Below are 24,300 nucleotides of genomic sequence, written 5' to 3'. Positions count from 1 at the left end.
GCTAATTGTGGGAATGTGAGATGTTGATAATATAAAGAAAGAGACGGGATGGATAGCACACCCCCCAAATATGTCTTATTGTTCTTGAGAAGTCGGCATTGCAAGGTAAACGAGGGGTGGTGGTTTAATTGTGAGGAAGCTTGTAAGTTGGGGAATGAATGAGGCCAGGAGGCGTCTTAGCATTGTTCGCTTCCGAGAGCTTAGTATTGTTGTCCAAACACATCTGGCAGTGCGCGCGACCCACTTTTTTTTCTTTTCTTTTGCTTTTCTGATTGCTCCCAAACAACAACATCATGCCATGCAAGAGAATCCCCGGGATCGCACGTGGTGACAGGTCGAAAGGGTGGTTGTGTGATGCAAGTGCGAAGTTGAGATTGAAGATTCGGGTCAAGGTAGTAGTATAATATGAAGGCAGGTATGCGGATGTATGTGTTTGGGAAAAAAAAAAAAAAAAAAAAAAAAAAAAAAAAAAAAAAAAGGTCGAGATGAAATATCCGCAGCAGTCTTGGCCATGTCATGGGTCGGTCGGTCGGTTTGCGGATTCCAACACACCTGAATATTGGCTGAGGCTGATGTTGGTGAACGTCACCGTTTTCGATATTTGGCACTTCCCTTTTTTGCTGTCCTCAATTACCGTTGACTTGCCATCAGTGATGAACCTTCCACTGTGTTGTAGGTGGTGATTGACGCAAAGGGTTTCGGACATGGACCGGTTCCTGGGGTGACGGTTCGTGGCCGAATAAGGGAACGATGGGGGAGGACTGGCCCGGGGTTGCAAGCTATTGCGTCACGGTATCCCTAAATATACCTTTTAGCCTTCGGGTGAAGACCCGCCGGCACCGAAGTTCTTCAATGCATTACCGACGAATCGGGTCGAAAGACAGTCGATCCGGGCTCTGTGATGATTAACCCAGATGTGATACAACCATGGGGGAATCCCTCCAGGACCATGTCAAACCCACGCTATGCCTAGAGGTAGCTAGCCTCCCTCGGCTACACTTCCGGGTACACATCCCTACCAAGAGTCAGCCAGTCAGCATCATCTCCAAGCTACTACTTCCTTCTTCGACTTGCTGATGAATATTAGTAATGGGACTGGGGCAGCAAGGCACTTACGTCCTCCTCCTCAACGGTACCTCCGCCCTAACCTTCTTCACCAGCTCAAGATCAATGGTAGCCGTCGCAATCTCAGGCTCATCCGCCTTTTCTCCCACACTGGCAACAATCCTCCCCCAAGGATCAATGATCATGCTATGGCCATAGCTGACCCGCTTCTCGTTATGTCTACCGACCTGTGCCGCAGCAATGACATACGACTGCGTCTCAATCGCCCGAGCCCTCAACAGAACCTCCCAGTGCGCTTGTCCAGTAGGAACAGTGAATGCTGAAGGGTAGGTAATGATCTCGGCTCCCTGCCTTCGGAGAGAAATACCAATCTCCGGGAAACGGAGCTGAAGTGTAGTAGACAAGTCCAGTCAGCCACATACTACCTAGTTTCTACTTTTTGCAGAGTAGTAGAGTGAAGTTGAGAAGTGAGGAATAAAAGGGATTGAGAGAACTGACATCAAAACAGATAGTCGACGCCACCTTGCCAAAGGCCGTCTCGAACGGCGGCTCAATCTTCATCCCGGGCTCCACGCTCTGGCTTTCCTTGAGGACGGGACCGCCCTGGATGTCCACGTCAAAGAGGTGGATCTTCTGGTACCGATGCGCAATCTCGCCCTGCTCGTTGATCCAGAGGACTGTGTTCTTGATGCGCTGCTGCGAAGAGGTCTGGCTGCTGGGTTCGTGGACGCCGACGTGGATCGGCAGCTTAAATCGGCGAGCTTCCTCTTGGAGACCTAGGACAAACTCACTTTCTTGCACGGGCTTGACGAGGCTGAGGCTCTCTTCGGCGGAGGAGGAGATGTAGTCTGTTGCCTCGGGGAGGAAGAGGGCCTAGCGAGGCTGTTGTGGTCAGGATATGGACACATGGTGCCGGACAATTCTCCATCTTCGTCAGACAAAAAGATGACTGACTGACCTTTGCACCAGCTTGGACTGCTTTCTTGACCAGAATCTGGCATTGGCGAAGGTTGTTGGCCATGCTGGCCGTTGACGTCAACTGACCAACCGCCTGATTTCTTATCATGTCAGCATAGAACCAGGGCTGGTTACCAGCACGTTATCGTCGTGATCATCGTGCCGAACAAGGATTGCAGAAGAAATGAAAACATACGACAAGAGCCATTGTGATGATCTTGGTGCACTTTTGAATGAATTTCAAGAAAAATGAAGGGAATCGGATGGTCGCGCAGGCAGATAAAGAGGAGTGTCGTCAATGAGTCTCTTGGCTGATTGTTGTTGTTGCTGCGGGGTTTGTTTGACGCTATCGCAAGTACGACAGTAGCAACCTGTCGATGGCGTGTTCCAGTGCAGTGGTGGATGGCAACTGCACTAACAAATTTGACCCTAACCCTGACACAGCAACCATGCCGAGAACATCCAAACTCGCCACCAAAATAAGAAAAAAATTGAAAAAGGGAAAAGAAACATCAAAATAATAAACTCGATCCACCCAGGGGTCGAACCTGGAACCTCCTGATTCGTAGTCAGACGCTCTGCCATTGAGCCAGCGGACCTTGTTGATATTATTGCCAAAATATATAGCATTCATATTGACGCACCAATTCACATAGCATTCCCGCAATGCAACTATCTACTTCAGCACACCAACCTCCTTCCACGCATCTATGACCGCTTGAACGTCGTCCTGCTCAATGGTGGGCTTCTTATCCTTCAACAAATTCTTGGCAGCTATAACTGTAATAGTAGCCCAGCCAGTGATTCCGCACTTCGATGATCCCAACGTGCGCAGTTTCTGCAGCGCAGCATACCAGATCTTGCCCGGTTTCTCCCAAGATTTGGATTTTTTCCCCATCGCCTGTGCAACAAGATAAAAAGCCTTGTTCATGATGCCCATATTGACATAGATGCTCTTCACATCTCTCTTGTCCTGCATCATATTGCTCATATGATCTACTTGGGCATCCTTAATCCCTAGATCCTCAATATCATAGGCTTTCCCCGGCGCCTTGACGGACCTCAGCGCAAACCCTTGCAGATCTTTGAATTGTTTGGCGATAAGGTCCTCGCCAACCAGCCAGTCCGCATCGTCAACAGTCTGATTCTTATGCCACTGCTCGCACATCATCCCAAACACATCAGCAAGGTGCTCATGCAGCGATCCGCTCTCCTCCGTCGTTTCCAGCTTCAAGAGCGAGTGCACCATTCCATGCGTCATCTCGTGCGCTACAATTTCCAGGCTGCCGACAAAGTTACCGAAGCAGCCTCCATACCACTTGGTTGGCTGGTTGTTCTTCCAAGGATCCGTGTCCCATCCGTCGCCAAAGATGAGGCCAGGGACAGAGCCATCGTCCTTCTCGTCGCGCTCATGCCACCACGCATTGGGAAAGTAGAAGTCGTAGTGGACTATGCCGACAAGGGGAATACCCTCGCCCAGGATGGCGTGGTTGCCAAACACTTCACGGTAAAAGTCGCGGACTATGCCCATGTGCTCGTAGCATTGGTTGACTGCTGGGTCACCTTGGCGCTCGAGGGCGGGTTCACCTTCGGATCGCATCAAGACTCCTGGGAAGCTCCAGGGGTGCTTGCTAAATTGGAGGTCAAAGACGCATCGGGATTGCTCGATTGGTACCGAGGCAGGGAACTTGAGGTCATCTCGTGGGATGCGGATCGTCTCGCTTAGCTTGTTCTGACGGGGTGTTAGTCCCATTTTTGATGCTAGTTACGGGACACACAAGGAAGACGTACCTCATAGCCATCTCTGACCGCCTTGGTAGGAGTATAGGCCTCCTCAACAGGCTCTTGTACTTTTTGTGGTTGAATCTCATCGAAACTTTCTATTACAACCTCGTTCGACACCGCAAAGAGTCTCAAGTCCTCGTCTTTGGAGGCCTCCTTGCGCCAAGAGTTAGCTACTCTGTAGCTTGCATTGGTCTGCAAGTTGCTCTTATTTAGCTCTTCAACCTTGTTCGCAACAGCATTCCTGTTGATGGTGGGTGTGAAGATGTGATCTGGTATGAAGAAGCATAGCGGTTGGGCCATTTCAGCGACTAAAGATAGTCAATGACTTGCGAGAGAATATATGTCTTGGAGGTATCGTCAAAAGTGAATTGAAGAGGTGTTGCAAATGGGGAGGGGGACTGGCGTCTTCTTCAACATCGTTTGACTTGCCATATAGTGAAGCGAATGGATCGAACGCCGATACGCATCTTCGCCTGCATCTCTTGCCAATAGGATGATTGATGTTCATGCTCCTGGGCCTCCAGGACATCACTCCAATGAAGACTGAAGAACTGAGGCCGCATGTGATATCCAGACTATTGATGGGAATGGCGCTAGCTGGTAGGCTGTACTGTCCTAGTGTCCAGCTGAAAGACCACCAATGCAAGGGTATGCGTGCCAATCTGGGGAACCACGCACCAAGCTAGCATGCAAATGCCAGCCACGTGCAGACAGTCAACGGTCTGGACCGCCAGGCACTTCAGCTCCCGGCGCTATCTCCGGGTTCGATGGCCAGATGCAAAGCCTACTGCAACCTCAACGGCGGTTGCTATGGCCTTCGTTTGCCAAGCTGATTGGGAAATGCATTGGACTCTTGCTTCTTCATTGACAGACTATCGATGCTTTGCTGGGCTGAGCTTTCTTTGGCGATAGCTGAAGGACGGATGAGGAAAAGCCAACGTCAAAGCCGAAGCTGAGCATGCGAATCGAACCATTGAGATACCAAGGCACACGGAGCGGATTATGTGCCCAGGTCGAGGCAGCCCACGATGAAGATGATGGATGATTGATGGTCGGTGGATGGGTATAAAGAACGTCATGTCTCGGTCAATCTCTGGTGTCATGACAGCAAGCTCATCACAGCTCTCACCTCAAGCACATCCCACCAGCTCTATTTTTCTCTCCATCCTTCAGTCACCATGGGCCGCCATTTCCCCGACATCAACCGTGTTCCAGCCGGTGAGCCCAACATCAACGATGCGCCTCGCAAGGTTTACATCGCCTCCCGCTTCGTCGGCGGCAAGCTCGGTGCTTGGACTGTGGGACTCATTGCCGACATCATCAGCAGCGGCCACTATCTTGGTTCGATGCCCAGCCCCAACTACCACTGGTGTGTGCTAGTTGGTGACTACTACCATCAGCTTCAAGCCACCAAGCAGGACGGCAAGCACTGGAACTGGTACGACAACAACGTCAAGGACTGGACCGACAAGTGGGAGCTGTATGAGGTTGGCGAGACCAGGTTCAACGACAATGCCATTGCTTCGGCTGGTACGTGTACTCCCATATGAGCATCTTCTCCGCCGAATGCTAACTGTGGCCGCCATCAGGTATCGAAGCCATCCAGGACATGGACGAGGTGTACAAGCTGGTTGACAACAATTGCCAAAAGTTCACGCTCAAGCTTCTCGACCTCATCTGCGCCGATGGCCGTAGAAAGGTGTACACCAGCTACTCTCGTCACAAGCTCAAGGCCGGCTTCATCCCTGGCGAGCTGCTTGATGAGAGTAACCCAGGAGAGAAGGTCGAGGTTGAGGTGGCCTTTGTTGAGGACGGTGTGGCACATATCGAGCTCTTGGACAAGGCCTTTGAGCTCATGGACGAGAATACGCCAACGCTCGCCGAAGAGGAAATATTCAAGGAGATTTGAAAGGAGAAGGACGCCGAGAAGAAATAGAGGTAGTAATGAGGAAGACCGAGTGGGTCGAAGACACCCAGAAAAGGACAGAATGGTGCAGTAGGTACTAGACGTAGTAGGCATGTAATAATGAATGAATCAAAGTGACAGTTTTCCAATCGGGACCGAGAACCATGCGGCAAGTAGAGGTATTTTCCGGTGCCCGTGCAAGTTAGAGGTAAGAAGCGATCAAAGTCGCCGGTAGAAGGAGTGTTGGCTTCCCCCAATGAAGAAAAATTGAAGCGTGTAGTTGGCGAGGTGGGTGACAAAAGGCATCATGATTAACTTGTCGCTCAAACTGATGAACTGGAAAGAAGCAAAAGGGGTGTGAAAAGCATCGAGGGAAGTCCGTTGTCAGGGACCGTGCTGTTCTTTGCCTCCAGATGCTCAAGTTTTTCGGAAGTGAGGGTGTCGAAGGAGGAAGGTACCGCCTATGACGGTTGGTAGACCCGGCAATGGACTTGATGAGCGGAGAAGAGCACTTTCCGCGACAGCGTTGAGAAGTCGAACAAGACCAAGTGGAAGTGGAAGGAAAGGACCATCACCTCAATAGTGATAATCTGGATCCAATCATGATACATTTCTCACCCGCTCTCATCCACCTCATCCCTCCCCATTGAGGCGAGTTTGGCATCCCCCTATTGGCGACAGCTCGAGTCTGCATTATAGATTGTACCGGTGGTATCTGGTCCTCCAACTCCAACATTCCCTTGCTTGAGATCTTTTTTTCCCAGTCCCTTCAATGCCCAACTCAAGTCCAGATCAATCTCCCACAATGGCCGCCGGTGGGGAAGAGCCACGCTCACCGGCCCAGACCAACTTCACCGACGCACAGCTCAAGCCGGCTCCTCTCCGCCTGACGAGGAAGAGTAACTCGAGCGGCGGCCAAAGTAATAATAGCCTATCCCGAGGCAACTCATCGGCCACCTCGGGCAGGACCCCCAACAGTACCAAACGAAACAACGGGGAAAGCCTCAACACCATCATGCACAGAGCTGCAACCCCATCCACATACCGAACGGCTCCTAACCAAACATCCCCCAAGCTCGCCTCTCTGGTATCCAAGTTTGAGATACTGGATGTTATGGGTACTTCTGACGCCAGAGCCTTGCAGCTTCCATCTCCAGTCAAAGGCCAAAAGCCACCCGCTGCCCCAATGCCAACACCAGATGACGCAGAGTTACAACATGCTACACCGCGTCAAGGCCATCATCTAACCGAAATACGGTCAAGCCAAAAACACGTCAATATCTCCCTACCCAGGTCGTCTCAGGCCCACCGAGGAGCTCGTTCCAAGGAAGTGGCTTCTGATGTCAAAGTCCCCATTACCAACGGACCTCAACATTGGGATCCGAGTAATGTTGCAGCGAGGCGAAAGCTCTTTGAGTCAGGAAGCACTGGTATGTTGCTGTCCCATCAACTGTTGCATAAGTCCTTGATCGGAATCAAAGCTGACGGCTGTAGTGCCTCGGCCTTTTGATAGCCCAATTGCCACCCCGGTCGTCACCCGTACAGTTGCACGTGTCCCTTCTCAGGGTGAACAGAGGCGGGAATCCGAGATCGTCAATCCTGATCAGCCCTTCACGGTCTCGGCGCGGCGACCCGTTGCTGCCAAATTCTCGGCTCCTGTTCTATCCTCTCGACAGTCGGCAACAGACGGCGTGAAACCCGAGAAGGAAAGAAGGAAGAGTGTTGCTGCCCTTCGCATGTCTTTTGAGCACTCATCTCTTCCCGATCTTCGACCAGAAACGCCAAGCTCAACCCAGCGGCCGTTCCGCCGTACTCTCACCCAAGGCCTATCAACAGCCACAGAAGTCCCAACACCAGTAACACCCAAGCGAGAGTCAAAGGATCCTATTACACCGACGAGGGTCAGAACCCTTCGTTCATCAGAGGTCTTTTCTCAGACGTATCCTCGCCCAGGACAGGCGGTAAACCAACCAATCCATAGAGTCAACAACAATGCCTCATCGAGCCTAAAGCAGACGCAGCTTCACAGCACAGCCTCTCGCCTTGTCGGGTCGCATGATGGCAACGTTTCTGACGCTGTGGTGGACTCGCGGAGGCCCGTCAACCGAAAGAACAGCGACACCCCAACCAGGACATCAGCGCATACGTCCACACGCCGCCCCAGCTCCCAGCATCACTTGCTCCTTTCACGCACCCTCTCCGTTAAGGTCACTACCGGTCCCCAGACCACAGTAACCCTTGAACAACCGTGGGCGAGTCACTCGGCCTCAGGGCCTCTGCCCCTCACCACCTCCCACAGCCACGGCCATTTAGACCAGAGCAAGCCCAAGTCAGGGAGTCCCAGTGAAACTTCGACATCAGCACCACTCGCCCCTGCGAACAGAGTCAAGGATCTGCAGAGAGTGTTTGACAACAACCCCGCGGGCCCAGGCTCAGCACCCTTCCTGCCCTTCATCCAAAAGCGCAGGGCGCAGACATTGACCCTTGGGGTTCCCATGAAGGCCAACCCTAGTGCACCCATCATGGTATCGACCACCGTGGCCGTGACAACTCGAAAAGCATCCCGTCGCTCGTATCAGCAACAACAACAGCAGCAGCAGCAACAGAGCTCAGATGTGATTCCCGAAACTGCAAGCTCAACTACCTCGAGCGTGGTACGCACACGCAAGCGAAGCAAGACTCTACCGTCGTCACTCGGTGGGTACCGGCGTAAGACCTCAGGCCCAGCTGCTGGTACTGGCCTCACCAGCTACTTCCAGCGTAGGAAGATCAAGAAGCAGCAGAAGCAGGATATGAAGAGAATAGCGACTACTGAAGATTCACCCGTCAAGGAGCGTATTAGTCTCTTCGAGCAGCTCGGCGGCGGCGGCGGCGGCCCCACCCACGGTCACTCGAAAAATGGTCGGAACGGATGTGGTAGCATAGTAAGCTTGCCACTGTCAATGCACAGCAAGCGGAAGTCATCGGATACCGATAGTTCTTCTCAATCCCTCAATGATGGTTCATCTCGAGATACACATTTGGCTGCCTTTAACCGGAAGGGCCGTGGAAGTTCATCTTCTGGGAGCAGGGTGATGAGGATGCTGTCATTTGGCACGAGCGGGAATCGGGGCAACGGCAACCGCGGCAGCAGAAATGGTAAGGCGCTTCGGGCTGCGGGGCGGAAGATCAGTAATGCCGTGTCGATGTCGATGTCGATGTCCAAGAGGAAGGATAGCGGGGGCGCAGGCGCGAGCGGCGGCGAGGGAAAGGGGAAGGGCAAGCTCAAAAGCAGTGACGGATCCAAGGCGCATCCACTCGTCATGAGTTCGACAAACAAGGAGACGGGCGAGTCGACGTTTTTCGTAAAAGGCGTGTTGTGGAAGGTATCGGGGTCGCACGGGGATCTTGACCTGAATGTTGCGGGGGCAGACGGCCAAAGCAGTCCAGAGGGAGAGAAGCGCAAGCGTGGTGAGTCAACCACAGAAACCACCACCACATCGTTTCCGAGCACGAGGGCATCTGCCTCTGAGTCTGGATCGGGATCGTCTGGTTCGGCGGGGCCTATTGCTCGGCACCCTGACTTGCAGCAATGGCCGCACCTGGACAAGGTCAATCGAACGGTGCCATGCTACCATGACTCCAAATTCCACGGGTCTGTGTCCATTGAGGATGACAGCTTGGCCCCGGAATGGTCTCGAGACCAAGAAGATGATGATCCCTTTCGTCAGCCGACCCAACCACCTGCAGTTGTCAGAGGCAGCAGCAACAAGATCACGAAGAGCGCAACGGCGCCAACTGACATCGGCAACATCATGAGCCGCAAGCGAGGCTTAATCCCCACCAGGAGATCTCATGGAGATGTTGTCGAAGCTGCCCGTGACCCCTCGACTTCTCTCAGGAAAAGCTTCACCATGGCTGTGCTGCCTCGTCTCTCGAGCGGAAACAGCAGCAATGATGACCATAGCAGCCAAGATGGTAACCAAAAATCGAACGGTAACAAGTTGTCCAAGCAGAAAGGAAAGGAAGCAAGAACAACATCGTTCCCACCCTCCTTCATCGATCAAGTGCAGTCGCGTCGGCAATGGAGCATTTCTTGGGGACAGAGAGCAGCCGCCGCTGCGTTTGGGATCGGCCAGAGATTGAAGGAACGCAAGGGTAGCGGCCGGTCGTCCTCACTGTTGGGCAAGGGTGGTGTCGAGACTGGTTCTGGTGCTGATGCGGTCATCGCCGGGAACAGTAATACCCATAGTGACGTCGCTGTCCCTACTGCTACCGCTGCTGCGGCTACTCTTCCCACTCCCAACAGTGCTATAACCACCGAGTCGCTGCGTCATGACGAGTAGGACGTTGTGGTGGCGACGCCCAAGGATGGGCTGCAGCATCCGAGGCCGGCGCGGGTGCTAAACTTGAGGAGGATCGAAAGCTTTAGTGATGTGGAAGGCAAAGGTAAATTTCGGCTTGCAGAAGTGGCCAAGGATAGGATGTTAGAATTGTCAAGTGATGGTCCGGAATCGACGGTGGTCGCCGGGGCTGGAAAAGCGGGAAAAGCTAGAAAAGCTGGAAAATCGAGGAGTGTGCTTCCTGCTAAGCTGTGAAGGGCGATCAGTCATGTCAGATCAGGTATAGAGTAGTAACCTTTGGCAGGCATTGTTAGAGCAGCGGGCAGACGTTTCTGGTTTGTTGTTGTAGTTGGATCATAGTTATTGGGCCCTTTTGTGGTTTTTGTTCGGCCTTCAGATGTTATGTTAGGCCATAAAGAGGGGGGGTTAATGTGATGGTTGATACTGATAATTGTTAGGAAACGAATAGTTGATTCAGCATTTTGCCCGTCTCAATGCGTCAGATCTGTCGCACAGCAAGTAAGCACCCACGAAGTAAAGCGAGACCCAAGGGAGGGTTTGTTGGTCATAATCATCCATTCATCTACATCGCATTATTACTCTACCTTTCTGGCCTGTCTTCCATTCCCGTCAGCACAACTGTTACTGACTGAGTCCCATACCATCCCCAATCTTCTTCACCAGAGCCTTCTTCAAGTACCACTCTCTCGCCAACCCTCTCACCATCTTGGCATGCGTCCCGGGCGCAATCCTCCCCCTCTCCACGGCCCGTCCCAGCATGAATATGGCATCCGCCAAGGCCCTCTCTTCCGCCACCAGCTCATAAAGCTGGTTGCCCACTACCGTCGGGGCAACCAGCAACTCATCGATATCCGGCTCCTTTAGTGTTTTGGAGTTTTCAATCACGGCATCGGCTTTCCTCAAACTCTCCTGCAGAATATCCGTGTTGGAAGTTAATAGAGCCGAGAGCTGAGAAAGCTGGGCGTACTCGGCTTGGAGAGTGGTGGCTGCTTGGTCCATTGCTGTTCGTTGGGCTTGGAGGCCGGCGAGAGAGGAGTCGTTTTGGGCGCGGGCGTGCTGGCGGTGGGTGTAGAGAGTGGAGGCTAGCTGTCGGAGGAGGGCGTCTTTTTCGGGGTTGGGAGGAGGGGGAGGAGGAGCGTCGGGAGAGGCAGTGGTTGTTGTGGCGTTGGCGCCGGCGCCGGGGGTGGAGGAGGGAGGGGAGGCGGGGGTGTCGTCGTCGAGGAGGTCGGGGGGCGGAGGGGGTTTAGGCTGCGGCTGTGGTGGGAATTGGTGTTGTTGGTGTGGTGGTGGTGAAGCTTGAGGTGGGTACTGTTGTTGCTGCCAGTTGGGTGGTGATGCGTAGTGTTGGGGAGTGTGTTGTTGGAGGGTTGACATTCTTCGTGGGTCCATTTGGGAGAAGGGAGGTTGTGGTGGTGCCTGGTTGTGTGGAAGGGCGGCGGGCACTGGAGGAGGTGATTGGTATGGCGCGCCATGGGGCGGTTGAGGAGGCTGCTGCTGTTGTTGTTGTTGTGCTGTCGGGTGTGGAGGTAGAGGTGGAGGAGCATCGTAGCGAGAGGGACCTGGTCTAGGGGATTGTGTCGTCGATGCTCCAGGACCGCCGTGTTGGCTCGTAGGTCTGCCGGGATGTGGAGGATGGGGAGGCACCGGAGGAGCGGCGGCGTATGATGGAGCCGGAGAGGGCTGGTGTTGCGGGATGGGAGCAGCAGCAGCAGGGGCGCCGGGCTTCGGTGGTGGAGGTGGAGGCCTTGCCCCGTCTTGCTGGGCCGGTAAAGGTACTGGAACCGGTGACCTCGCGGCTAGTTCTTGGGGAAGTGGTGGCACTGGTGGTGGTGTAGGTACTCCAGGCGCTTGTGGTGGCTGTGGTTGTTGCTGCTGCTGGGGCGGAGGGGACCGGACCTGCCCTTGAGGAGGTGGACGAGCAATGACGGGAGGCTCTTTGGCAAAGACATCGCGCAATATGGCCAAAAAGTCGAGAATGGTGGACTTATCCCAATATGTGGACCAGCCAGCAAGGTAGGGATGGTAGACCTGACCCTGGGGGTCGACGTGCTGGCCTGGCCGTACCATGATGTGCTCGGTCGGGGTCACGTAGACCAAAGGGGCCTCTCGGGGATAGGCGTGGGGAATCCATACTGAGATTGGGAATCGGTACGTGGTGCCGCGAAAGACGACGGGCAGTGTTCCCGAGAGGTGAACGAGGAGGGCGGATGCGCCGTTGGGGAAGGCTGTGATAGGAGCACATCGGTCAGATAACGGTCGGAATAGTGGCATTGATGAAGGGCAGCGTACTGTGGACATCGGTGCGTGGAGAGAGCGATGGGTAGTGGGAGAGCACTTGGGCTACATCGTTGTATGTGCGGTTGACATCGTGATATTCCTGGAGGCGAAGCAAGTCAGTCAGTCAGACAGTCAATAGGTTGGCTTCCACCGTAGAGAGAAAGGAGATAGTAGTGGACATCCCATCCCCATGGGCATGACATACACTGGTCAGTACGCTATAGAGCCAGTTCAGGATATGTTGTTGGACAACCATCTTGTTCGAGGCATCCAAATTAAACCAAACTTTGAGATTATGTTGGTGCCGCTATCGTCGCATCTCGAACTGAAAAGTGTGTCTGTGTGTGTGAGGGGGACTGGACGTGGCAGGAATGGGATCCGAGGATCGCCAGTGCCCGTCTGCCTTTGTGGTGGTTGAGGTGCCCTGTGGTGGTTGTTGGCCAAGCTCGAACGTTCCCGCACTCATTGTTTCTTGGCGGCATGACGAACTGCGCTGCGCCTGCGACCAACATCGCTGCTAATGGAGGGAGCTTGGACCACCCGCCCGACTCCAAGAAGACTCCCCGCCAAGAATCCTTGGCCGCGGGGTCAATTGTGTACTCTTGCACGTGGAGATAAAATTACTATCAGTGCCTGCCTGCCCCGCCGATCCCGCCCGTTGGATTGATCAATTCCTCGGGGACCTTGAAGACTCCCGCGCTCGTCCACTTTATTTTTTTTGCCCCGCGTTCATCGTCGACATCAATGACATGACATGGGGAGTGACAACCCAACCGCCATTGTACATTATTCTGGCTGTTAGTCCATTGATGTCTTCTTGACTGCCTTTTTTTTTTCATTTTCAAAAGATCTCTGACGGTGTCCTCCAATACACCACTGTCTGTTGACGACACACGGCAAAGCCTTAAGGTACTGTACGCTACATACCGCCGTACGACGGCATATCGCGTGCCATCCAATTCCTCCATCAATTGGTTACCTTACCAGTAGTTGATGGCACACCCATGATTCTTTTGTCATGCGTGGGTCTTGTGCCTTTTTGACTTCTCAACCTCTGACGGAGCCTCTCTCATGTTGTCATAACCACCCCGGACCTCGGGGTTCAGGGCATCGTGTCAACGCCATGACCTCTGAAACGGAAACTAGATCAGTCGAAACAAACGTCTGTTCGCTTATTAAAGCTCAAGGTTGTTCACGGACGAACATTGACCCAAGGACGGAACTCGGCGTTGGCATCATTACCAATCCTCCTCCGTGCATAGCCGAATATCTGACATTGTCCATGCCCGTTTCCTACTCAGCGTCTTCCCATCCTTCCGCAGTCGGAGTTGATGATACCACTCTCAGTGCCAGAGTGCCCACGACATTTTCAATATTCCCTGTCCATCCCCCAGTTAGGTCTTGCCCATCCCTTTGGTCTCATGAACCAGGGCATCATCAGATCATCCCACCGCCCAACCCCCGGCTCCACCTCTGATCAAAGCCCCCGATCGGGATTTCCAAGCGATGGTCGGCTGGGAAGAGTCTCGAAACCCAAAAACTCATTTTCTTAGTCACTGGCTTGGCGTAAGAAGAGGGGGCGAATTTTTCTTTCTCTCTTTTTGGTATTTGCGACTGGGTACAAGTACCTTTTGCATATGCTACACACCAAAAAGGTACTTGTCTGACATACCACCAAGTACTGTTTCTCTTCAGTTCCCAACCAACTCATCTGAGAAAAAAACAAAAAGAACAAAGCTTCCTCTTTTTAATTCGATTCAACCTTCTGTCTTTCTTCTTCCTCTCACCACCATCTTCACCACCATCGAGGTACATGCGACACGCTACACAGAATATCGCACGGCTGAGGAGTATTACAGAGACCATTCTGTATACTCCTTGCGTCAGGTCTTTTTAGTTCCTTCAAAAGAACCATCATCACCACTGAATTACTATTTTTACCTAGAGGATCACTCACCTAAGCATCAGACTAACTTTGTTTACCATCACCACTCAAACAAAACAACAAAGTCATGCTTCCTCCCATCCCCGTCTTGGCCGACTATGGAATCTCTCCAACCCATGGCTTCCTCCCCGATGTCCTGCCGTTGACGAGACTGCCGGATCCCTACTATAACAAGTGGGAGGCCATTGCCGCCAACCTGCAGGCTCTCATCCTCAGCAAGCGACTTCGCGGAGTCGTTGATCGTCTCCCTGTGCTCGACACCATCGGTCTGGAACACGACGCAGAATGGCGCAGAGCCTACTCGCTGCTGTCCTTCATGGCCCACGGCTACATCTGGAGCGGTGATAGCCCCAGTGACCGTCTGCCGCCTTCCATCGCAGTCCCTCTGCTCAAGATCTCGGAACATCTTGAGGTGCCGCCCGTCGCTACCTATGCAGCCGTCTGTCTTTGGAACTTCAAGCCTCTTTTCATGGACGAGGACATCGACAACCTCGAGAACCTCGCCACCCTCAGCACCTTTACCGGCGCCATTGACGAGTCATGGTTCTACCTGGTCTCGGTCGCCATGGAGGCCCGTGGTGCACCCATCATCCCGCTCATGCTGACTGCCATTGCCGCAGCTCGCGTGGGTGATGGCGCTACCGTCACTCGCTGTCTGCACACGTTTGCCGAACGTCTTGACGATCTCACTACTCTGTTGCAGCGCATGCACGAGAGTTGCGATCCCAAGATTTTCTATGACCGCATTCGCCCTTTTCTTGCCGGTTCCAAGAACATGGCCGATGCTGGATTACCCCATGGCGTCATTTATGAGGACGGGTCCGGAAAGGAGGAGTACCGTCAGTACTCTGGAGGCAGCAATGCCCAGAGTAGTTTGATCCAATTCTTCGATATCGTCTTGGGTATCGAACACCGCCCCACGGGCGAAAAGCGTGGCCGGCCCCAGGAGCAAGGCGAGGTTCATGCCCCGGCACCCAAGCACAACTTTTTGTTGGAGATGCGCAAGTACATGCCCGGTCCCCATGCCCGCTTCCTCGACCATGTGCAGTCCGTGGCCAACATCCGGGAGTTTGTCGAGAAGCATCGCGGCTACCGCTCGCTGGGTATCGCCTACGACGCCTGCTTGGCCATGCTGCGTGCTCTTCGCGACAAGCACATTGCCATTGTGACTCGCTACATTGTCCTACCCAGCAAGGAAGTGCGCACTCGCAGCCGCAGCCGCAGTCCCGAGGCTGTCCGCCGCAAGATCAACCTGGCGACCGCGTCGCGCCAGCAACCTCCTGGAATTGCCTTGGACACCAGGGGTGATGGAAAGAAGGACAACCTCAAGGGCACCGGTGGAACGGCGCTCATTTCGTTCCTGAAGCAGGCCCGCGACGAGACGGGAGAGCCGGCTGTGGAGGCGTGGGCTCACCGGTTTATGAGTCGCGTGATCCGCACCGAGGGCCAGGGCGACTTCTTTGCTGGAAAGCCCGAAGAGGGCGCTGGCTTGCAGGTCGCGTCCCAGACTGAGGAGGCTGTGATTCCCGGTTTGGCCGCTTCGTGGACCGTGGATGACGACGTTGGTGGCATTTGCTACTACTAAACATTGATCGTTTGGATAAACGAATTCCGGGTTACCCGGGTTATCCGGAGGAGGGATTGTTGATGGGATTCGAAAGTTACCTGCCTACCTCCCTTTAGCGCATCCAGTTTATTATACCCCCAATGAACTCGCAACTCAACAGCCCCCTCTATCTGCTTGTGTCACTTGAAGTTGCATTGAAGTTCTGTGTAACAGCGTCACATGGCCTTGATCACATATGATCGCCAAGGCGCATTTCAGTACAACAATTCCATTTTTGCTCCAGTAAATTCCCTTGGTTCAATTGGGTCAGTAACACCCGTCCACCAATATCATTCGCGACATCGGGGCCGGTTCCCGAACGGATGCATCTCGCACCGACATCCTGCCTTTTTCCCCCGAGATGTACCAAACAGATGCGCATTGAGCCGCTTGGCCCGCTTTCCACATCCCGCTTGGCATCCTACCTGTCTCGTACAAGTATAAGACCGTCGAAGCGTTCCAATCGGAAGAAACCCTACCGATCCCAACTAGTATAGACTAATATGCTATGCAAGAAGTGCCGGATTTATCTTCCACCGTTAGACGTCTCTTTTCTTTTTGACGTTTCCCGATCCGGTGCAGCCAGATTTATCTACCGCCCCGGATGAAGTCAAAATTACGTGGCTAATGGTCAGGAGTCAGACACTCAGTGCCTTGCATTGTATGTGTTTGAACTTGGTCTAGTACAGATGGAGATGGGATTCCGGGTGCATAAATGCCAGGACGGTCATGGGTACACATAAGGAAATGCTTGGCTTGGGATGTTTGGGGTTGATCGGTTGGATAAATATCCAGAGTTTTACGGACTGATATCAGGTTTGATACCTGATTACCCTGATTAGGTACCGTGGGATGAATGGAAAAGGATACATATAGTAGGTGAAAGAGACCAGATCGATTGAGTGCAACGTCTTGTTCGTGGTAACTACTGTAGAGGGATCGACATTTATAAAGCTGCTCGCTCCTCTGTCTGTTTAGATACTAGGATCTGGTAAAAGAGGTCACAGACACTCACACCTAGAATTATCACCACCACCACAGTCGCTATCCACGTTTGGCTAGGTAGCCAACCAACCATCAAGATGTTTTTCCCTAATCTCATCCTCAACTCCCTCGCCCTGACATCGGCAGTCCTCGCCAGCCCAATCGAGCTCGCTGAGCGACAGACGACGCCGCAAAAGCTTCGCATTAGTACTTCACCTTTCTCTTTCCTCTTTCCTCTTCCCTTTTCCTTTTTGCCCTTTTCTCCTCCCCCTCTGCTCCCAACCAACTAACTTTCCTCCCCCTCCACAGTGCCCCTAGGCGACTCCATAACCGAAATCACCTGCTGGCGCGCCCTAGTCTGGGACCAATTCGCCGCCGCCAACCTTGCGTCGTCGGTGCAATACGTCGGCTCCCAAAACTCCAACCCGCAGAACTGCCGACCGACCACGGCCAACTGGGACCAACACCACGAGGGCCACTCGGGGTGGCTGGCCGTCGACATTGCCAATAACTATTTGGAAGGGTGGCTGAAGAAGACCCCCGCGGACATTGTCATGTTCATGCTGGGGACGAATGATGTGACGCGGGGGAAGAGCACGGCGGAGGTGATGGATGCGTATACTAAGATGGTGGGGATTATGAGGGGGGCGAATCCGAGGACGAAGATTATTGTGAGTTTATTTATTATCCTTTGGTTCTATGGTGAAAAGGAAAGGAAGAAATAAAAAAGAATAAGAGAAAAAAAAAACATGAGGAAACTAACAGAATAGAAAGATCGACCAAATGATCCCCCTCTCCTACTCCAACGCCGCCGTCCAGGCTATTAACGCCCAGATCCCCGCGTGGGCAGCCAAACTGAATACGACCGAGTCGCCGATTGTGGTGGCGGATTGTTATACGGGGTTCAAGACGTCGGATCTGAGAGATGGAGTGCATCCGAATGCGAATGGGGATAAGATCATTGCGAGCAGGGTGGGGCCGTTGTTGTTGAATTATGTGAGGCAGAGCTTGGGGAAGTGATTGAGATGATGAAGGCATTGTTAGAGGGAGAGGATAGGGTGTGGAAGAAGATTTATTTATATGGTAGGTGTATGGATGAATGAAAAGTGGAAAGGATGGATTGTTTGAAGATGGTACAATGATGATAACTGTGCGATGAACGGATTTTAGGAACCAATCAGGCGAAAACTCGTCTATGTTTTATTGTGTTGTCAAGGTGTATGTATTTTGTGCTAATTGTGCCCGAATCGACCTATAATAGAAATAACAAACAAAAAGAGAAAATAAAATGTCAAGAGACGGGGGAATTGACTGCAATGGAAACCTGGTAATGTTCTGTAACCTTACCCAGGCGGTATTGTTCTTCCACACCTTTTGTCTCTCTCCTGTCAAGTTCACCATCCCTAGATAGCGAGAGTAATGATACTCTCAAAATCTGAATAGAACAGGTCAACATTTGGTGATTTGGATGATTTTTGGTAAACGCTCAAAGAACTAGAAACATGTCACCGTGGTGGCTGGTGAAAGGGAGGTTCACAACGTAAGAAACCCATTGTCTGAGGTGGGGCGGTCACGTTACGGATTACAAGTATGTAACAAGTTACAACTTACCTTCCTAACATGGAAGACAAAGATCACAACTGGTATATTTTGGAACACCGCTACTTGCTGCTCAAAGGAGGGAAAAGTATCATATGCGATAGGTATGCAATGGTAACAACGCACCAAGAGCTATTTCAACTTCCACTTGTTCAAACTGACCAGAATGTCACAAGATGTGTGTCTGGGTTAGGGTTGAAAGAGTGTTCCTGAATTCTGGGTTATCTTATCAATGATCGGAAGCTTACCGGCGCCGTACCTGACGGGCCTGGAAGAGGCGGGGGAATTGGCCAGCCCAGCGCACTGCAAGGGAACGAAAGGAGTGAATGGTTCCTAGCGGTACCTTGCCTTGTGTAGGTTGTCTGTTGCAGGCGCAAACCCAACGCCCGCTTCACATCCCCTCGCAGGAAGGAAGCAGCATCTGATCCCCTCCATCCCCCTCCATATCCCACCATTCCACCAGGCATCCCACCTTCCCACGCCGGCGCATTGGATGTTGTTCCCCTCTCGTTCCTCCAATCTGCATCGCGTCCAGTGGCAGTCCCCCTTCTTCCTCTCATTCCTCTTTCCCTCCCCGCCCCGCCTGGTCCGCCTGCTGTCTCCTCTGAATCGCCTGCCTTCGCTGTCCTTGCCGGCTTCTTTGAACGCCCACGACGCCAGGATTGGATCACCGGGATTGCGCCGCCTGTCGACGAAGCGCAGAAAGAAAAACAAGACGAAAAGTGAGACAGCGCAAAAAGAGACAAACAACGAGTTATCGATACATCCTCCGGCAGGTTTCTTGGACGGCTTCTTTCGCAGTCACAGGCTCAGGATCTTGACCGACGCTTATCGACGCTTTAAAGCCCAGCGTCCCGCGCTTCAATCTCGGTATCGCCAGAGCAAGACAGCCCGTCTACAAACAAAACAACCACGAAAACAATCCCGTCACGATAAGATTCTCAAACTCATCGGCAACAAGCTCCTCAGCCTCAACATAGCCGTTAACTTCAATTCACCCGTCACGATGCCTGCGCCAAAGAGAAAGATGGAACCCGAGACCAAATACTACGCCGTGCGTGCTGGCTACAAGCCCGGCGTTTACACCAGCTGGGCCCTTTGCCAGCAGCAAATCACCGGCTTCAAGGGTGCCCAGTTCAAGTCGTTCACGAGCTACGAGGACGCTTCCGCATTCGCCGCTGGCCGGCCCGTCGCCTCTGCCACCTCGACTTCATCACCTTCCAAGTTCTACGGCGTCGCCGTCGGTCGCACGCCCGGTGTCTACACAGACTGGTCCATTGCCCAGCAGGAGGTGGTGGGCTGGAAGAACCCCAAATACAAAAAGTTCGAAACCCGCGCCGAGGCCGAGGAATTCGTGCGCCAATGGAGTGGCAAGCCGTCCTCCCAAGCCGTCAAGGTACCACAAGTGGACGAGACAGATGACCTGCAAGTCATTGCTCTGGAAGGGCCAGCGAAGAGCTCTAGGAAAGCTAGGAAAACCGGGGCCACGCAATCAGCTCATCAGGCTCAGGAAGCCCTTGATGATGCTAGCAAGCCCGTCATCATCTACACGGACGGCAGCGCCAGAGGCAATGGCAAGGTTGGCGCCATGGCGGGGGTGGGTGTCTATTTCTGCGGTGGTTTCAGGGAGTAAGTCTGCAGTCTGACGCGAAAGAATAGCATGTGTGACTCGTTTTCCTAACACATCTCCACCACAAACAGAAACATCTCTGAAAGACTCCAAGGCCCCGTCCAAACGAACCAACGCGCCGAGTTGACCGCCGTCCTACGAGCACTGGAAGCCATTCCGGACACGCAAAATTGCGAGCTCCGCACCGACAGTCAATACACAATCAACTGCGTGACGTCGTGGTACAAAAAGTGGATGAAGAACGAGTGGAGGAACACCAAGGGGGAGGAGGTCTCCAACCAGGATCTGATTGTGGCCATCCGCAAGAAGATCGACACGCGCGATAGGAAGGCCGCCGAGACCAAGTTCGTCTGGGTTAAGGGGCACGGGACGGACGAAGGCAACATCGCTGCGGATATGCTGGCGGTCAAAGGCGCGACAATGATGTTCTGATGATACCCATTTCTTATGTTCGGTTTGTTGATTTGTTTGCACTTGATCTCTACTTATCCTTACTTGCCTGGCGCCATGGGTAACTGGGATGCGGGTTCGTTAGCAAGGTCGTGGTATACATATTGAAGCGATGTTCCTTGGAAGGGCGGCTGACGGCTTATGTACAGTCTATGGTATTTTTGATAATCTGCGATGTGTTGATATGGTGCTATGATGTTGGCTGGAGCAGCCATGGACTTACAATTTAAGTCTCGGTTCATGACACCATTGGTTCCCATCCGTCCACAAAGTCGGAATGTGATGCGCAAAGGATGATGTTCGCGACCGTTCGATGGCCACAAGGTTGGCCTGTTGAGGTTCAATAAGCTTCAGTTTCCCTGTCGACTACCTTCCCTCCGTCCCATCCGTGGATACAAAGCAGACTTGTTAACGGGTAATTATGTAGGTCCGTGACCAGCCAGAAGTTGTACCATATGGACAGGCTCTCTCGGACTCCAGTCGCCCATGGAGTCCATCTCCGGGAAGCGCTCGGTGTTCTTCACCTCCTCAGCACACCACGCAATGGCCGTCACCGATACGTCATATGCCAACAACCCTTTGCGCATACGCCAGTCCGCCAAATAAAGGACAAGAGAAAGAGGTATAAGGAAAACTCGTGGTATCCTAATGATCCTCACACACCTTTGATAGTTCCCACGATCTCACTTTCTTACGTTTTACGACTGGCTAACTTCGAAAACACTCCAAAACCTCGTAGCCAAACAACCACAACAAACAAACCCAACAGGCAAGAAATTCCCCAACCGAGAAACACCCGTCACGATGCCGACCTCTACGCTCGCTCGTGTCGTTCACAGAACGATCCTCCGGCCCACCGGCATCCGCGCCGCCGCCACCGTCACCGTGATCCCCATCCAGCACATGCGCTCATCACCGCAGCTTATCCAACAGCGGTTCGCCGCCACCTCAGGCGACACTTCCAAACGCGGCAGCGGAAGCAGCAGCAGTGGCCGTAGCTCTCGCTCTTCAGGTAGCGGCGGTGGTACCGAAAAGACCGAGCCCGAGATCCTCGCTGCTGACATTGATGTGGAACTCGATTACCCGGTTGCTGCGATGGATGAGCAGTACAGCGCTACTTCGTGGTCTGATACTCCGGCTGGCAAGTCTGCGGCTGCGAAGATGGCGTCGGCGGCGACGAGTGCGGCGGGTGCAAGTGAGCAGCAGCAACAGCAGTCGGCGTCTGGGGCGGCAGGAAAAACGACGACGACGGCGAGTGGAACTAAGCATGAGACGTTGGTGGGGAAGGCGGATAATACCTTGTTGTAAGTTCCTTGCGTTCCGTTCCCCCTTTCATCCTCTATATTTCTCCAACCCATCCATACGTTAAACCAAAAAGAAAATGAAACCGGATAACTAACAAACCAAAACCCCCCCGGCCCCTTCCCTTCCCTTCCCTCCCCCGGGCTGGGTTGGGTTGGGTTTTCGGGGGAGTTGAAATTATGAAAATTATAGTTACCTGGCAATGGGATTCCTTGGTCTAACTGGCGCTTACCTCGTACTTAAGCCCAACCCACACCCGTCGGTCACCAGCGGTGGTGTTGTTGAGCCGCGCGTTGACGCGAAAAGCAGCTCCTCCCAGCCTCCTTCTACTCAGATGCAGCAAGGAGGTTCACCACCACCATCAGTCCGCCGAACCTAGAAGAAGGAGCACGGGGTAGTGGTGATGATGATGATGAGGACGAAGAAGATGATTGGCAGGGGTGGTTGATGGATCATTTTGAGCTTTGGTGAGGTGTGGTGTGGATATGGGAATGGGGATGGATGGATGGATGGATTGATGGATGGATTGGTGGATTGAAACTTAGGATAATGAAACCTTGTATTCGGGATTTGGTGTTATGTTTCTAATGGGCAAATCGTTGGATGGAAATTGTACCATGATGCAGTGGGACAGTGTGTTGGTTGTATGATGCGTGTATGGCTGCGCAATGAATATATAGATTAGTGGCTGGGCTCGGATGGATGGATGTAAATTGAACGTTTTGGTGTTGATTGTTTGTCGATGCTGCGAGATCTGCCTGATCTTTCTTGTGATTGTAAAAAGGCTGGATTGACACGGGCATGTTTGGTCTCATGAGCGAGCATACGCCTAACTCAGAATTTGGGATGATTTTCTTTCCTTGGAAAACATCACAATGAGAAAAGAGTATTAGAAAAATGACAGAATGAAGAGAAGAAGACCATGTTGGAATGATACGGCGAAAAAGGAAAAAAAGAAAAAAAAGGAACTCCGGTACGGGGAATCGAACCCCGAGCTTCGCGGTGAAAACGCGATATGTTAACCGTTACACTATACCGGATGTTATTGAAAGATTGGAAGGAAGTTAGCTCCATGTACCCCTCTCACATTGTGGCAACGAAAGATGATCGCAACCCCGACTATTGTGTCGAAATCCTTTTTGGAATTAAGCCAAATATCGTGATGATCTTGGGAAGAATCAAGCTATAAAGTCCCATGCTCGAATGTGTAGGAACTATCGGTTGTTTATATATAAAATTAAATTCAATACAGCCCCCGAGTGGGAAGCAATCGCCCAGTGTCTCTCCCCTGTATGGAATGGACCTGCCACTACAATCCGAGTACTCACATAACCCGACCCTATACCCAAAGCTTCCTAACCTAAGTAGATACGCCAAGACCAACCCCACACTATAGAAAATCTCTCAACTAACTATTACCCCTTTAATATATCGTATATATACTTTTTAACTTTCCCTATAGAGAAATAACCGGCGCTTTTAATCCCAACAAACGAAATTTGCTTACGAATAAGAAACGTATAAGTCCGAACAATATCAGCCCGAATTCACCCTTCCGTAAACCTTCTGCAACAATTTGCAATAATACCTACGTAATCTATCCCTAATTAATTTCTAATTTATTATACTTAATATAAAATAAATATTAGCCCTATTTCTAATACCAATACCTTAATTATTATTACTAAGCTCGGTTTAACCGAATAGAATAATAAAGTATTTAATAGACCGTCTACTATATTCGAATTATAGTAAATTACTAATATAATAGCCGAATTTAATAAGTTAGAGGATTTAAAGGATATAACCCCTCCTAATATTATAATACTTAATAACCTCCTAGTAAATCTTTATTAATATATCCTAAATATATTCTATATTAATTAATAATTAATCCTACGATATTAATTATATAAAGGTTAAAATTATAGGCCTAACGTTTATTTTATTTAATAGTATTAATTAATACTCTATTTTTATTAAAATAATATATTATATAATTACTATTTTAGAATACTCCGAGTTTTTTACTTTTAGTATAGTATATATTATAGACGTTAATAGTTTAACCGAAGATTAAGTTAAGGCTCCGTAGAGCGAGGTATATAATAATAGTATTTTAAAATAAAATAGTAGTTTAAATAAGGTTAATATTTAATTATTTTCTTATATTTTAAATTTAGTATTATATTACAAAGAAAATACCTACGAAGGAAACTTCTTTTAACTATTTAAATAACGCTATCTATTATTATATTATATATAAATATATTAGTATTAAATATTGTAAATATTTAAACTATAGAGTTTGGTAGGCGTATAAATAAGGGTTTATATTTACAATCGACGAAGAAGTTATAAACCTTTTATTTTAAATCCGCCTTTAATAGGATAAAGTCCCCTTAGTTAGGCGAACTATTAAATATAGATTTATTTATAATTTATCCCCAG

General features: G+C 51.4%; 9 protein-coding genes and 2 non-coding genes across 11 annotated transcripts; 6 read left to right on the top strand and 5 right to left on the bottom strand.

Moving 5' to 3' along the window:
* Positions 1-509: 509 nt before the first annotated feature.
* On the bottom strand, positions 510-2,368 carry NCU05757 (nitrilase). Its single transcript, XM_954639.3, has 5 exons — positions 2,219-2,368; positions 2,024-2,116; positions 1,564-1,938; positions 1,117-1,451; positions 510-1,015 (listed from the first exon to the last, which is right to left on the bottom strand). Exons 1-5 carry the CDS (start codon positions 2,228-2,230, stop codon positions 994-996), a joined length of 837 nt encoding a protein of 278 aa, XP_959732.2. The 5' UTR covers positions 2,231-2,368; the 3' UTR covers positions 510-993.
* Positions 2,369-2,549: 181 nt separating this feature from the next.
* On the bottom strand, positions 2,550-2,621 carry NCU15291. Its single transcript has one exon. It is a non-coding gene; the product is annotated as a tRNA-Arg (tRNA).
* Positions 2,622-2,655: 34 nt separating this feature from the next.
* Positions 2,656-4,158, bottom strand: NCU05756 (peptidase M4). Its single transcript, XM_954638.2, has 2 exons — positions 3,814-4,158; positions 2,656-3,754 (listed from the first exon to the last, which is right to left on the bottom strand). The coding sequence occupies exons 1-2, from the start codon at positions 4,105-4,107 to the stop codon at positions 2,699-2,701; spliced, it is 1,350 nt and encodes a 449-aa protein (XP_959731.1). The 5' UTR covers positions 4,108-4,158; the 3' UTR covers positions 2,656-2,698.
* A 751-nt stretch (positions 4,159-4,909) lies between these two features.
* NCU05755 (hypothetical protein) lies at positions 4,910-5,854 on the top strand. Its single transcript, XM_954637.2, has 2 exons — positions 4,910-5,337; positions 5,397-5,854. Exons 1-2 carry the CDS (start codon positions 4,986-4,988, stop codon positions 5,714-5,716), a joined length of 672 nt encoding a protein of 223 aa, XP_959730.1. The 5' UTR covers positions 4,910-4,985; the 3' UTR covers positions 5,717-5,854.
* A 664-nt stretch (positions 5,855-6,518) lies between these two features.
* Positions 6,519-10,038, top strand: NCU05754 (hypothetical protein; the record flags this gene model as incomplete). The annotated part of the gene is made up of 2 exons (XM_954636.1): positions 6,519-7,143; positions 7,208-10,038. 2 exons carry the CDS (start codon positions 6,519-6,521, stop codon positions 10,036-10,038), a joined length of 3,456 nt encoding a protein of 1,151 aa, XP_959729.1.
* A 554-nt stretch (positions 10,039-10,592) lies between these two features.
* NCU05753 (ESCRT-I component) lies at positions 10,593-12,760 on the bottom strand. Its single transcript, XM_954635.2, has 3 exons — positions 12,539-12,760; positions 12,346-12,433; positions 10,593-12,281 (listed from the first exon to the last, which is right to left on the bottom strand). Exons 1-3 carry the CDS (start codon positions 12,587-12,589, stop codon positions 10,678-10,680), a joined length of 1,743 nt encoding a protein of 580 aa, XP_959728.1. The 5' UTR covers positions 12,590-12,760; the 3' UTR covers positions 10,593-10,677.
* Positions 12,761-13,859: 1,099 nt separating this feature from the next.
* Positions 13,860-16,791, top strand: NCU05752 (indoleamine 2,3-dioxygenase). The gene has a single exon (XM_954634.3). The coding sequence runs from the start codon at positions 14,346-14,348 to the stop codon at positions 15,861-15,863; it is 1,518 nt and encodes a 505-aa protein (XP_959727.1). The 5' UTR covers positions 13,860-14,345; the 3' UTR covers positions 15,864-16,791.
* A 175-nt stretch (positions 16,792-16,966) lies between these two features.
* NCU05751 (cellulose-binding protein) lies at positions 16,967-17,888 on the top strand (the record flags this gene model as incomplete). Its single annotated transcript, XM_954633.2, has 3 exons — positions 16,967-17,075; positions 17,178-17,539; positions 17,643-17,888. 3 exons carry the CDS (start codon positions 16,967-16,969, stop codon positions 17,886-17,888), a joined length of 717 nt encoding a protein of 238 aa, XP_959726.2.
* Positions 17,889-18,829: 941 nt separating this feature from the next.
* NCU05750 (ribonuclease H) lies at positions 18,830-20,805 on the top strand. The gene is made up of 2 exons (XM_954632.2): positions 18,830-20,096; positions 20,169-20,805. The coding sequence occupies exons 1-2, from the start codon at positions 18,961-18,963 to the stop codon at positions 20,527-20,529; spliced, it is 1,497 nt and encodes a 498-aa protein (XP_959725.2). The 5' UTR covers positions 18,830-18,960; the 3' UTR covers positions 20,530-20,805.
* Positions 20,806-21,351: 546 nt separating this feature from the next.
* NCU05749 (hypothetical protein) lies at positions 21,352-22,228 on the top strand (the record flags this gene model as incomplete). The annotated part of the gene is made up of 2 exons (XM_954631.1): positions 21,352-21,851; positions 22,042-22,228. 2 exons carry the CDS (start codon positions 21,352-21,354, stop codon positions 22,226-22,228), a joined length of 687 nt encoding a protein of 228 aa, XP_959724.1.
* Positions 22,229-22,817: 589 nt separating this feature from the next.
* Positions 22,818-22,889, bottom strand: NCU15292. Its single transcript has one exon. It is a non-coding gene; the product is annotated as a tRNA-Glu (tRNA).
* Positions 22,890-24,300: the final 1,411 nt, after the last annotated feature.

The sequence above is a fragment of the Neurospora crassa genome, linkage group VII, assembly GCF_000182925.2.
Source record: "Neurospora crassa OR74A linkage group VII, whole genome shotgun sequence".
Lineage (NCBI taxonomy): Eukaryota > Fungi > Ascomycota > Sordariomycetes > Sordariales > Sordariaceae > Neurospora > Neurospora crassa.
The sequence above is the reverse complement of the archived record's forward strand: the minus strand, read 5'-3'. Positions and strand labels throughout refer to the sequence as shown.